This window comes from Ammodytes marinus (assembly GCF_949987685.1).
Source record: "Ammodytes marinus genome assembly, chromosome: 15".
NCBI lineage: Eukaryota > Metazoa > Chordata > Actinopteri > Uranoscopiformes > Ammodytidae > Ammodytes > Ammodytes marinus.
Genome location: NC_137219.1, coordinates 9,157,714 through 9,172,083, shown reverse-complemented (window position 1 = coordinate 9,172,083; position 14,370 = coordinate 9,157,714). Strand labels below are relative to the sequence as shown.

The 14,370-nt window shown below is 40.7% G+C and overlaps 3 protein-coding genes across 3 annotated transcripts; 1 reads left to right on the top strand and 2 right to left on the bottom strand.

The window, feature by feature from the left end:
* Positions 1-2,485: 2,485 nt before the first annotated feature.
* On the top strand, positions 2,486-4,327 carry odf3l2a (outer dense fiber of sperm tails 3-like 2a; the record flags this gene model as incomplete). Its single annotated transcript, XM_080042563.1, has 5 exons — positions 2,486-2,534; positions 2,943-3,053; positions 3,200-3,322; positions 3,522-3,663; positions 3,982-4,327. The coding sequence occupies 5 exons, from the start codon at positions 2,486-2,488 to the stop codon at positions 4,325-4,327; spliced, it is 771 nt and encodes a 256-aa protein (XP_079898689.1).
* Positions 4,328-4,773: 446 nt separating this feature from the next.
* Positions 4,774-8,351, bottom strand: ebi3 (Epstein-Barr virus induced 3). The gene is made up of 6 exons (XM_080041856.1): positions 8,090-8,351; positions 7,438-7,552; positions 7,234-7,333; positions 5,708-5,825; positions 5,416-5,579; positions 4,774-4,935 (listed from the first exon to the last, which is right to left on the bottom strand). Exons 1-6 carry the CDS (start codon positions 8,190-8,192, stop codon positions 4,780-4,782), a joined length of 756 nt encoding a protein of 251 aa, XP_079897982.1. The 5' UTR covers positions 8,193-8,351; the 3' UTR covers positions 4,774-4,779.
* A 309-nt stretch (positions 8,352-8,660) lies between these two features.
* Positions 8,661-14,075, bottom strand: LOC307261515 (rab GTPase-activating protein 1-like). Its single transcript, XM_080042073.1, has 8 exons — positions 13,583-14,075; positions 12,855-12,935; positions 12,554-12,664; positions 11,581-11,685; positions 11,405-11,488; positions 10,517-10,588; positions 9,676-9,912; positions 8,661-9,145 (listed from the first exon to the last, which is right to left on the bottom strand). The coding sequence occupies exons 1-8, from the start codon at positions 13,691-13,693 to the stop codon at positions 8,846-8,848; spliced, it is 1,101 nt and encodes a 366-aa protein (XP_079898199.1). The 5' UTR covers positions 13,694-14,075; the 3' UTR covers positions 8,661-8,845.
* Between the last annotated feature and the right edge of the window lie 295 nt (positions 14,076-14,370).

Here is a 14,370-nt window from a genome sequence, read left to right as displayed (position 1 = left end):
ACGAAACCTCTCAGCCCCAGGGCCCAGTGGCAGGTAAAGGCAGCCCTGATCCTCCTCCTCAGTCAGAAACTCCAGAACAACTTTCATCTTAGGCCCTCCAACGTCTCCTTTCTTCCCCTCCTTCTCTATGATTCTTGGAAGAAAAGATCGAGATTATTCAAATACATTCATTGGCATCCAAATTTGGTTACAGCCACAACATGTGTTTACAATCATGGCAGTTTATGTCAATTAGGACATCTTTACAATATTAATTTTTTAGCAACAATGGAAATGGCATTGCTACTGAAATTTGGCAAAACAGTGTCATGGCAGAAAATGGGTGTTGGTGTTGGACCAAGAATGTTCTACACCTCATAATGTAGAATTGGGACCGCATGGTGGCACTATTTTCACCTAAATCTTATAAGTTCTTCGTCCATGGCCAAACATTCCAACAACACATATTTGGACAAGGCAATTTGCTTTACCTTAAAGCCCCCGTAAACCCAAATCCAAAAATTCCTTCAAACTATGGAATTTGGGGAGTTGAATGAAAGTAATCATCTGAAAAGGGTTATTTAATTTTATCTATTCAAATTAAAGATTGTGATAAACTTTACAGCAATTCAGTTTAGGTGAGCCAGGCTATGCTGGTTTTTATGACACCATAACTATTTTGAACCAATCACAGCAGTTCTCTGCCTCAACATCCTACAACAACAATGACTGTTGCCATGGACACGGTTTGATAAGGCCACGCCCACACATTCCTGTCAAACAGTCTAGATAGACAGTACAAAAGCAGTTTTTTAACGAAGTTTTATAGTATTTATGAAAATATATTTTCAATCAGGATTTTTGGAAACGCTTAATGAGACATCCAACTTTGATATCAAATATTGATTTTTTACTATTTCAGACCAGGTTTACAGAGGCTTTAATGAATCCAGGCTGCATGCAACTCGACCAAGTCCCACAACAATTAAAGTTACATCTTTGAACTGGCTGTTTATCAAGGGAACTGAGAAGATGGTGGTTGTGTTTCCTGCCAGTGACCCCGCCGTTGTAGAGGTTGCTGGTGACACGGCAGAGTCTTATTACCGAGCTAGAGACCACTCAGAGTTACTGGTGCTTAATATTTAACCAGTGTAGGCTTTAACTTGGTCAGGGCTCTGCTCTTAAGGCTTTAGTTACCTATGAGTTCAGGGATATAATTAGTAGAATAGAGCAAGTGGGCCAATTACTACCTGAGTTGCTCACACTGGAGAGCAAACATCTTTGTATTTGTAAGTACCCCTCAAGGGCTTTTCTGACACAGTTGATGCTTTTTGGATGGGGCCTGTGTGGTAAGCTAGCAGTCAAAATTCCAATATTTTCTCTACTCTTCTTGCTGAAGGGAATGGGACTGTTCATTTAAAAGAGCAGATGAAAGGTCATCTGATCTCACTTGATGTTGTATTTCTATCATCAATGTATTGTGTAACCATAGTGACACCAAAAAGGCGGATTTGGTGTGTGTGCGACATGCTCTTCGGCTATATGCAGAGGACACCAGTCTATCTCTGTGTTAGGAATATCTTATTAGGATATAAAGTGTAGGCTACTTTACTAAAGAACTTGAAATGTAGGCTACTTAATAACAGGAGTTACTGTCCACTGCTGAGTGCAGATATATTTTTGCTTTAAATTCCTTTAAAGATGATATTTGTTGAAGATAATAGAGAAAAAACAGAAACAAGCAGGAATTTTTCAATATCTAGAGGCTTATTATTTTTGTTTTTTCTTCCTGGAAGAAACCAGTTGGCATGCTGTTACATCACATTATTAATGTGATTACAAGCCTTAAAGCACGGAAACTAATCATTTAGAGATCCTGCACTGATCTAAAATATATATTTATTGAGTGACAAAAAGCTGCCCAAATGTTTATGCTCAGCAGTCCACGTTGTTCATTACAGCAACGTTGATCTCTTGTCAAATATCCACCGGCAACTGAAGATCAGTGTAAGCCCTTTTCATTTTTAATAGCTGGGATGCTATTAGTCACGGCATACATACTGTAGTTGAGTGGTTAAACACACATACTGGAGTTCAGCTGTGGTAACCTTACGCCTCAGAATAGATTGAAGAATTATACATTACATTTTGTCAACACCATTACTGCTGCAGTGCTTTAAGACTTTACTTAAACAAAGCACTGAATCTATAGAAGATACATCTAAGACATCTCAGTCCCAAGCAATGACTGGTTTTCCTGTTTTTAACCCGTGAAGAGTCCATTTTTTTGTGAAAAAGCATTTGTCCTGAGAGGAACTATAGGCTGGGGCGTACCCAGGGCCTTGGTCAAGATAGGGTTTCTTCACCTTCACGGCCATCTATAATTCAGCCCGGGAGGCCACACGGATGAGCTGGAGAAAGCTACACACACAAAGGAAGGAAGTGTCTGTAGTCAAAACAGACCAACAGGGGAAGAAGAAGGACGAGAAAAACAGACTGTCACAGTATGCAGGAGGTGGTGAAGAAGCGGCCGATAATCTCTGCTAGAGAAAGAGGTCAGTTCGGGGAGTCTGTATGCCTCAGTGTGTGTGTGTGTGTGTGTGTGTGTGTGTGTGTGTGTGTGTGTGTGTGTGTGTGTGTGTGAATGTCCACATGGACTATATTAAAGCTGAACTGATTTTGCTATGAATCTTACAAAGCCCATTGCTCCACATCTATTTTGAGATCCCTTCTTTGTTTAGAATCCTTTCCCAAACAAGCAGAGAGGAAGAACGCTTAAATGCATAACCATAGATAATAAGTCAAAGAGCTCCCATATGGAAATCATCAGAGGCAATACAGCTTGAGCCAGAGAGCAGTGTGTGTGTGTGTGTGTGAGTGTGTGTGCGTGTGCGTCTGTTATACTCCTGCTCAGGGCTGAATTGCTCGGTGTTTATCAGCGTCCTCCTCCTTCTCATTGTCAGGCCCGGGCCCTGGACGTTACGCTCTGCCCCCTACAGTTGGATACATCAACCATGACTTCACCAAGCCCAGCAGCCCGGCCTACACCTTCCACAGCCGCTTGAGTAGTGCCAGTGAGTAGTACATCTATCTAAACATGTGTCATTATAGTTTATGGGTTATCGTTTATACTGGTCTGCATAAGTTCTTTACTCAAAAGGGTCCTTAATGTTTTGTAGTTGTCTTTGGATGATTATTTGTGTGTTGTGTGTTTCCATAGTGGTCTCTGTGGACTCCAGCCCAGGACCAAGGTACCACATTGACGCCAAGGTCACCCGTTTTGGTCGGATGGAAACCCCGTCTTACTCCATTTTGGGCAAAGGAAGACGCACAGCGAGTAAAGGTGATAAACATGAAAAAAAATCATGTGTTCGGATGGACTTTTTTTTAAAACGTGAAGTCATCACAAGATTATAAGAGGATCAGAGAAATGCTTTTCAAGTTTCGATTTCTTCTTACACATAATTTACCTTTAATATATAAAGCTGATAAAAAAAATAAAGGTAAACTTTCCAACTGATTTCTGTTTCATGTTGTGGTAGGTGAGGTGTTCCAGACTCCAGGCCCGGGGTCCTACAGCCCAGAGAAGGCTCCACCTCTCAACGCACACCGCAGACCTCCGTCCTACACCATGAGCACCCGCACCAGATACCGCTCTCTGGATGGTGTACCAGCACCCAACAGGTGAAGACAGCAGGACAGAGGGACAGAAGCATAGCATTGTCTGTGTAGCATGACATGGCTCCTTTAACTGTGCCATAGAGCTATGTGGTTTCCCAAAACTATATAATACTTCAATGAGAGGCTATTTTAACGCATTATAATTAACTTATGCGTTGAAGTTCAATTTAAGTCAATCCCAAACACGTGTATTTGGGTATTTGAATTTTTTTTGTGATTTTTGGGGAAATCAGAGAAAGAGTTTCTGTAGTTTTCAAAATCTGAAATAAAAAGTCTGTTGATTCTCAACCTTTATCCACGTCTCATTGTCTTCCCCTCCAGCTACAGTCTTCCTAACCTGCTGGGCCACCAGGTTCCTAACAAACCCTCCAGTGCCAGCTACAGTTTCTCAAGCCGTACCAAGATCGGAGCTCCAGCCGAAGACCTGTCCATGAGCCCCGGACCAGCAAAATACAACAGCATCAACCCGGACACTTACCGCCAGCGCCAGCCCTCTTTCTCCATGCAGAGCCGGACTAAGAGACCTAATTATTTCTCTGCTATTCCCGGGCCCGGCGCCTACAGCCCGGAGAAGTTTTATTTGCACCTCCCAAAACCACCATCCTGCACTATGGGCATCAGACACTCTGAGTTTGTCACCCCACTTGTGGTGGATGTAGTTGACTAACAGGGTTCTATAGGATTTGATACAAATTACATGTTTTTATTCAAATGTTCACACAAATGTGGAGCTGCCACACAATAAACAAAGTAGAATTTGATTGATAAAGACTGAAAATTGGTGAAAAACGGATCAGACCGCGATTACAACTTGACTAATAAACACAATGTCTACAGCAGTCACTATTTTATCAGTTGCTCCGTAGAGAAATAATTCAACCAACAGAAACCGACAATATTACACACAAATACAAAGACAATACAATTTGTGGCTATTGTAAACTGTAATTTATTCCTATATAAATAAAACAAAATATCAATAAGTATTGCTTACATTGTTTGTGCAGTCAAAACTAAACAAAGTCTGTAGACATAACCTGTCTGTAGTTCTTTAGTTTTACTTCAGTGCTAGCTTAGAAAGGTGAGAGCTAAATAAAAAAAGGAAGTGAGAGGGAGTCTCTACAGTTTCACTCTCGGGATGGTGATTTTTACAGGTAAACTCCAGTCGCTGCACTTGCCCAGACCCAGCAGTTCCTTGGCACACACCTGGAACAGGTAGGCCCTTCCTGGTGTCAGCCCCTTCAGATCAACCCTGGTGCTCTCAAATGGGCCCAGCTGCAGGAGAAAATGTATGACTTTATATATATTTTTGAAATTATCTATATTTATTTAACATCTGGAGTTTCAATATTCAAGACAATGACTGTGTTCGGAATACCCATATTCGCTTTCTTGAAGAGTTCGATTAAAAAACTTGACACCATTGTTTGAATATGATCTTACTTTAGCAATAAGTAAAGTCTACCAGTCTCTAATTAATTCGATGCCAGCAAGTAAACAATATTTAAACCTCACAAAATGTCAAAAGTGAGTGAGTTTAGTGGAAAAGATAAGGATTCCCACAGATTAAGGGGCTTTTTGAAACATGCAAAGTGGAAACACGTTCGAGGTTGCCTGAGGGCTTTAGGTTATTTTGAACTTCCACATGTGGTATCTGTCTGTGTATGTGCAAAATGTAGAGTTTTTAAAAATCCCATTTTCCTTTGTTGCTGCACATATACCCTGCTGGTGTGTTTGAATGAAGATGTTTCTTACATTGACAGACTTTGGGGTGCCCTTGTATTCCCACTGGTAAAGTATCTGGTATTTTAGGGGCATGATGTCCAGGTGAGCCCAGGTAGGCGGAGGAGACCATTCCACCAGCAAGTTCCTGATGTTGTGTCGGGAAACCCTCAAATCTACGGGAGGATCTGGTTTTACTGCAGAGAGAAAGAGGGCATTTTAAATAGTTTTACAACTGTTACTATTTACAGTATGCACTACAGTACATTATCATATCAAGCATAACTTATTGACAGCATCTCAGTTACACTATCACAGTTCTCACCTATTTCCTCCAACATGAAACTTGATAGATGGGAGCTGCTCCCGCTAGGAGAAACTGCTGTAACATTGATGATGTAGTCCGTGAGAAGTTTCAGGTTGGGAAGATGGCAGTGCCAGAGCTAAAAGAAAAGAAAAAAGATACACCATGTTATGTGATGCGGGTTATTAAGATTTATTAATATTTTGTATGTACTTTCAATATGTTTCATTTAAAAAAAAATATATACCATTAAAACAAAGAAAAAATACAAGAGACAATGGATACACACTTAGGGTGTATTCACACATGCCGTGTTTAGTTCGGTTGAAACAAACTCAGATGCACTTCTGCCTTCGGTGCGCATCTTTCAGGCAGGTGTGAATACAGCAATCCGACCGGACTCGATCCGACCCAAATGCAGGAGGCACTGTGCCTTTTCTTTCTTTTCTTTTTTAATAAATAGCCGTCAGCTTCACATTATGGGAAAGTGTTGTTGTCGCCATTGTTAGGACGATACGTTGTGGTTTGACCGGGAGCCCAGAACAATATTACATTTGATCGAGACATGACGCGTAAACATGCTGAATGTGTTCAGCGATCAGATGAAGGAGAGGGGAGCGTCTCTCGCACAGTGCCAACAGGTTCACGCTGCGCAAGAAGTGTGTGTTTTTATTTTGCTTCCCATGTACGGGACCGTCAATACTATCCCCGTGTCAGTTTGGAGCTGAACTGCGCCGACCCAGCTGATACACAGCTTAATCAGCTGAGTGTCAGTTTGAGCCTATTCTTCTCGCGTGACGCGCGTCCAGCACCAAAAATACAGTAAAGATGATGTTTCACATTGTAGGCTACAAGCCACATAACGTGGCATTGACATAGGGCTACATATTATAACCATATGAAACAACAATAATTTGATGTTTTTCCTCATTATTTATAGGTTAGATGAAGGCCATTTTATTATTTTTGACCCCATATTATATCAATGATATATATTTCGCAGTTCTAACTTTGTGCTTCCTGTTTCTCTCCACCCCAGAATGTCTGTCCAATGAATGAATAACCTCAGATCACGTGTGGTTTTGCTTCGTAATGCTGGTTCACTTGCAAAAGGGGCAATATGAAAGTGGACCACACCAAACAAAAAAAATCAAAACTCTATTTGGTCTGGACCAAAGCAAGTGAACTAGCGGACTTTCCCTGTGTGAATAGTGAATACACACTTAGACTCACAAGACAAACTTGAAACTGGCCTGTGGTTTGTTAACAGCTGTCACAAGAAATAAGGAGGTGTTTTCCAGTTTGGTAATGTTAATTATAATGAGTTAACAGTTTTTGGATCAACATAACAGCAGGGAATCATATTATTATTAATAACTATCGTTGTGGAATGTGTGTTTGATTTCATTTTACTGAAATCAATGAGACTGGAGTGAGTTTGGGAAAAACCCTTGTCCAGCTACAGACACAGTCTATATGAGGCAAAGGTAAATACATACTAAGTTCAACAAAGAAAATGAGTAAACAAAGGTAAATAAAGACCTCACCTGTTGAGAAGTTGATGACGATGCTGAAGTCAGACCAGAGGATGAAGAGCCAGGTTGGATGGGATGGCACTGGTTGGTGACCTTTTGTCCATGTCTCTCGCTGACAAACACATTTAAACACACATAAATGATTGGCTTAATGACAGCTAATCTAAAAGGTGTCAGTGGTTTGGGGTCAGCAGCACAGAGCTCTGTTAGATTTACCTGTAGGAGGCAACGTAGCGCGTCGGTGGAGAGTGAGAAGGTTCAGGCCAGGAGCACACTGTCACGTTTGGATAGCTAGCACACCAGCAATGCACTGTGGGAGTGGAGGGGGCATCTGAGGGGAGGAAATTGCACTTGGTCACGAAGTGTGCAGAAAATAATTTGTTTCATGCATTGGCTTTTATGTAAAGGTAGTAGTTTATCACTTTATCTCTATGCTTTTTAATTTAGTTTGATTCCCTTTTTTGTTTGCTTGTCACAAAAACGTAAAATTCTTCTTTATTGATTAAATACTGGCATAATGGCCGTAGAATTACTGTTAATTATGGTCATTATAATGTACTCATTATCTTATAATGAAAAAGTAATAGATTACTGCCATCCCCAGTAACATAAACAACCCAAATTGACACAGTATGTTTTATTGTGGAGCATTTTTCAGGAAGATGTAAACAGGTGTTTCCACATGCAGCAAGGACATAATACGCATTAAAAACAATAGCATGTCGTTATAGGGAAAAAAGTCAAATTGATAAAAAAAATTATTTTGTTACCTAGTTTTTGTATTCTGGATAAAATGACATGCATGTTAGACGCACACATTCAGCATCACACACTAAAAACGGCAAGCACATTTTCACTAGGTACTCACTGCCTGATGTTTGGGTCGCCCTCAGCAGATCCACCGCCTGGCCTCCAAGAACACACATGAGGAGAGTCACAGTGACACACACACTGCCAACCATTGCAGCCATCAGTGTTTCAGCCAGGAGAAATGATTAACCGATGATTTCTTTTTTGTTTAAATAGCTTTAAAAACTATTGCTGTCGACCCCCCCACTTGTGTGAGATATTTTCCTCTCTATTGCCGTTCTCTATCTGTTGCTCTGTCACTCTGTATAATGGTCCACTCCGTCCTGCATGTCAAAGTGCAGAGATGACGAACTGCGTTACAGCTTGCTTACTGCTCCTCTCCCCGAGTGATTGAGCAGCAGTTGATCAGCACTTTAAAAGCTGCCGCGGTCATAATGAAAGAGGAACCGCGTGTGTGGTTTTGGCGCGGGAAAACTTCCTTGAGAAAGAACCTATTTTTACGTTTCCCTACATCATAAACCAAAACTGTGTCATAGGGTCTTTATTAACATATTTACATTGTTTACAAATAAAGAAATTATATTGATAAAAAAAACTCCCAACACATGGATTTAATTTACAAATGTGAAGATGACATCATTGGTGTAAACAGTATTTGATCATTGGTGTACAGACAAGATAGCACATGTCTGTCAGCACCTGTGTGTGCTCTCAGGTACTCTCCTCTGCTCATCTTGTGCTCCAGACTACCACCTAGTGCACAAAACAAGGAATAGCAGCTACAGTGTTGAAGACATACTGTACAGAACACTGTCTAAAACAGGTCTGGTTGTGCCTCTGTTTCGTCCGGTTTTACGTTATCTGCATGTTCGCAGTCCTCAGAGGTTTTCCGTTTCATTCTGTGAGGCCACGATAGCGTCTTGGCGCTCCATCTGGAGAGGGCACCGCCGTGTCGATTCAAGCCCACCGTGGGAGCTCCATCTCCGGGTATGCTCAAAGCTTGGAGTCCCCCTCCGCTGCTGGAGGGGCGCAGGGAGGTGAAGGCCTTGCTGATCCAGCTGTTATTTGCTACCTGGAGATCGTTGGCAAGGATTCCTCTCTGGTGCTCCAGCTCCTAAGAGAGGAAAAAACAACAGGAAAACAGGAAACCTTAGTATAAAGATCCACATGTTGGATAAAGCCAGAGTTAAAATCTGTCTTTGATTTTTTACAACATATTAGTGTCCAAAGCTTTTACAGAAAATATTTTGGATACAGCCTTGTTTTCATTTTATAAATAAAAATGTACAGGCATTAAAAATGCCTTTTCATCATGTTTTTAAGAACAACATGTACCATAAATCAAACAATTGACAACAAATGAACAAATCCTTCTGTTATAACCTTCAGAATAGTGCTCAGAATGATTATGGAACGTTTAGTTGATGCAAGTGCTTTAAAAGTTGAGATTTTTGGTTTTAGAGTATTGAAAAAAAGAAAAACTGATGATGAGATAATGGCCGGTAAAGTTGGTTATATGGGTCAGATAATGAATATATATACTTTATCAGTATTTTAGATATGGCAGTGACAATAAAGATATTGCCCGTGTTTGTCCCAAAATATACATGTGTAGTTTATTGGTTTGATGGTTTTTGCTCTCACCTGGATCCTGCAATTGGCCTCCACCATATGGAGTTTGGTCTGGACCAAATCCTTTTCCAGTTCCCTGACTTGGGCCTTGAGGGAATCCTTCTCCCGGTCGTCCCTCCTCTGCTCAGCCTTTTTGGGACGTTCACTGTCCTCCTCCTGGTCTGGTTGTGTCATTTCGTGGCCCTCTTCCGCTGATGCTTTGTCTGATTCCACAATGTGACGACAGCGTGTGCAAGCCTTTACTGCACTCTGAAAATGTGGAAGACGAGAGCAACAGTCAGAATATGAGTTTTTTTAAATTTATGAATAGGGACAATGCAGTTTTACAAAGTTCCATTACAAAGAATGTTACTGATGTCCTGCACAGAGTGTATAGCTTTCACTCATGTACAACCCTTGTCCCTATTGGGGCAACTTCATCAACATACAATCAACATACGAAGCCTTCATTGATCAACATACTAAACCATAGTACAATAGAATACATATGAATACACATACAGTAACACACATACTGTACTATCATAACATTACAAAACACTGTAACCTGTGTGTCCAAAAGCTAAAATGGATACAGGCTTGTTATGCTTTTAGCCAGTTTTTTCCTTGTCGTGACATGTGTTATGACATCTGGCCAATAAAACCCACTCACTTCTAAAAAAATTAATGAACCCTTACAAGAACGATGCACAACTGCGGCGTTAACCATTTTTGTAACAGATTTGAAGGAAGGGTTGTAGATGGATTTCCTACAATGTGGTTTTCAAGTTAAAGCATGGCAGAGTTAGAAGGACATATTTTAAAGTAGGCAGGGTGACAGTAGAGTTCCAATTAGGACGAGAGCTGTTCTTACCGCGAGTGAATCAAATTCTTCTCTGTGGGCGTCCTGCTGCCACTCCAGACGGTGCGTCAGCTGAGAGCAGATCTGAGCAGAAAGAAAGAGCATCAACATCATTAAGCATCACTGCATTCATTATTAATATACAGTAGTATCCTTCATGAAGTGTCCACTCATTTCAGAACAGTCTAATCCAGTGGTTTTCAAACTGTGGGGCGCGCGGGGTTATGGCAGGGGGGCGCGGATAAATATGTGAAAAAAAAAAAAAAAAATGTTTGAGTTTGTGTTTTTTATATTAAGATCATGGCATAGCTGGACAAGAGTTCTTCTGCTTCGTTCCTCTCACTGCATTTAAATGCATTCATTATATAACAGAGAAATAGGTCTCGTTAAAGAAAAAGAGCACCAAGCCCAACCCAGAGGACCCTGCATAAGTTTTTTTATTTTAAATTAATATTTGTATGGAAAATCCATGTGTCTTTCTTCAATAGCTTCTAATTCATCAGACCCAGTGACTCCAAATTATTTGTTCACACAAAACTCCTCATGTTTAGCCTCTTAATTTTCCTCTCAAAGTGCACCAGATTCATGCATTTCACTTTAAAAAGGTGAAAAAAATCTCCCGGGGGGCCATACCCCCGGATCCCCCTAGGAGGGTCTGGTTCTCCACTGGCTACTATTTTCCTCCATCAGGACATTGGAGGCACTAGCAAAAAAACACTGGGTGTGTGAATGACATTTAACTGGTCCATGCTTAAAGGAAGCAGGATTAAACCACTGGATGAAGATGTTCAAATCTATTAAAAAACGATTTAGCTGAAATTTGTTCTCTGAGGGGGGGCTCACTCTCTCACACTTTGAAAAACCCTGGTCTAATCATTTTGATCTTTGCTTTCTCTGTACCTGTTTGTAGTCTGTAATGATTCCAGACGACCTTCTGATTTTCTGCTCAGCCTTCTTAAGCTCATTCCGGACCATTTCCTTCAACTACAAGAAGAGGGGAAATCCCTTATTTACATTGCAATGAAACTGTCAATTACTGTGAGTGTTGTTATATCAAACAGAGGACGAAATCATACCATGGCAGCTTCCTGCTCTTGCAACGTCTTCTCCTCTTCTGTGGACAGCAGTTGATGCCTGGTCTGCAGAAGGTCTTTGGTAAGTTCGTCCACTCTGTCCTCCGCCTGAAGTTTGACATGAATGGATGAATGAATTAAGTTTTTACTTTAAAACAGCTGTGCCTAGCCCGCAAGAGATAATGTAAAACCACATCCACAATGTTGGGTAATACATTTTTAAGCAATATTACTAATTACAATTTGCATAATACTGAAGAAGTGAGAATAAAAACACATAGTCCATTTTGTCTTTTTTTCCAGGCTTTAGACTTTAGACTTTATTGTCCCCAGAAAATCAGAAGGGGAAATTCTTTTCCACTTCACATTACATTTAAGGGCCGCACGCCGACAGACAATAGACAGATGGACAACAAACACGACAAAATAAACATGCATACAGAATATATAAACAGAGTGGGACTGGGGTGTTTTATCTTGGCCTTTTGTTGAGGGCTGCTATGGCTGCTTCCGTAACAAAATAAACAACCATTAAACCCTTAAAGCATGTCTTCACCTGAATATTTCACTGTGTAAATAATAATGAATGCTTTATATTCCATTAGAGAAAATGCCAGCAGGCTTAGTGCTGCTGGCTTAGTGGTGTAAAGATTCAAGCAAACACTCGTCAGTTCCACTCGTTCCACTGCAGGTGTATAAGGTAACATTTTTAATATATAGATATGATTATGAAACTTTGTCAGTTCATTACTTGCATTAAACAATAATTTTTTGTATTACAATTTTTTCAGAAATGTTTGAATTAATATGCAAATATGTCAATATCTAGCTGATTATGTGTACATTTGCATCTCTTTAAAAAAAAAATCCTGGTGTAGTGCTAAGAGCGTCCCCCACTTGAGCCTAAGTCCTCTTCAATGCGGAAGAGGACTTAGGACACTTTTATTTTTTTGTGAAAGGCGATTGTGAACAGTACCTCGTCCAGAGCATTCCTCAGGGCCACTTTGCCGATGATGAGCCTTTGGGCAAGGTTGTCGTTCTCCTGCTCCAGATGGAGGATGTCCTGCTCAAGCCGACGGTTCTCCCTCTGCGAAAAACACAGACAAATCACTATCTGAGTCTGTAGCACAAACACCACACATACAAACGAGACAGAGAAAGAATGTGTAGCTTTTTGAAATGTAATGTATCGTCTAGCAGAGGCTGTAGAGTTGGGATAACGTTAAGGATTCAGAGGCAGAAAGTGGACTTATATAGGGAGTATAGGTTTTTCTGACCATGCATTTGTCCAAGGGGTCTTCCTCATCCTCCATTATTTGCAGCCGGCTTTCACCCTGTTTAGTTTCCATTGTCGGGTCCTGATGCAAGAAAGAGAGAGGGAGAGTCAACAATATTGTAACGTCATATTTGATTGAGATGGTGAATCTGATCTGCCCTATGCTGCGTGACAAATGGTGAAAAAGAAAGAAAGAAAAGAGATTAAGATAAGGATAAGGATGAGATAAAGCCAATCACATGGGAAATGATCAATTAGGGTTCATAAGGGAATAATGGTGGAGGGGGAGTATTCTTCAAAGAGCCTGAAATGACAATTTCCATATCGCAACCATCTAAAATGAGCTATCAGAATTAATTTCTTTCTATCTGAAAAATCCCATATTAGTCATGCAGAGGAATGTGTTTTGTGTGACAATGAGTTATACTTCAGTCGAAGATGTATTGCACACATTTTATTTCAGCTTTTGTTATTGTCTTCTCTCATAGCAAATGTGTAGGTGCATTACATTAATGACAAATTGAAGATCTGTGGTCTATTGTAGCAAATACTTGATTTCTCTTAAGAATAAAGTGTTATAGTACTCTAGAAATACTAGGCTCAAGAACTGCTTTGGATGTAAATTAATGGTTAGTTTGTGATTGTAGTCTTGTTGTTAATACTAGTTGTGGTGCTGCAACCTTCTATCATGTTATTGAATGCATCCATGCAAAAGTGAGTTCTTCTTACTGTGAATTTAGGTTCTGTTTCTGCGACAAGACAGGCCAGGATCTCCTCTTCGCTCATTTGCTCCATAACGTGGGAATCATACGCCATCATGACAGCCACCTCCTCCATCATTCTGTCCAACACTCGACACAAGCAATCACCTTGCACTCTCGCAGGTGAAAGCTTCTGATTTCAGATCAGAGAAATATCTAGAGAATCCGCGCTATGTTGACCGGAGTGACAAGTGTCTCAAACAACTCAGGAACAACTCAACAAATTCCGATAAAACACAAGATTTGGTCCTTTTGTTTTTGTTATCCAGCAGCACGTTGACTAGGAACAGGAATGTGTCAGGGCAAAGTCCAAGTCGTCGAGACAGTAAGAAACTCTAGTTATGGTCCAAAGGTGAATGGATATCAGAGAGATATACACAGTAACAGGTAAAAGTGTTGCCACAAATCAACACACTATCTATCTAAAATGATTCTCAGAGCTGCTTACACACAGGTGTCGAATGCGTGTTGCAGGTAAATTGGCAGTAACAGGTTCAACAGGGTATGTATGAGGGCTGAGAGTGTGTGTGTGTGTGTTTGTGAAGCCTTGGACACACCCACAGCAGTGCTCACCTTTCTTACTACCTCACCTCCCTCCCTCCCTCCCTCTCTCTCTCTCTCTCTCACACACACACACACACACACACACACACCACCTGTTTATGATCCCCGCATTTCAAGTCACCCATTTGATTTTGATATATATGGTGACAAAAAGCTCTGCCAATCTTTATCTTTTTGGTTTGTTTTGCACCT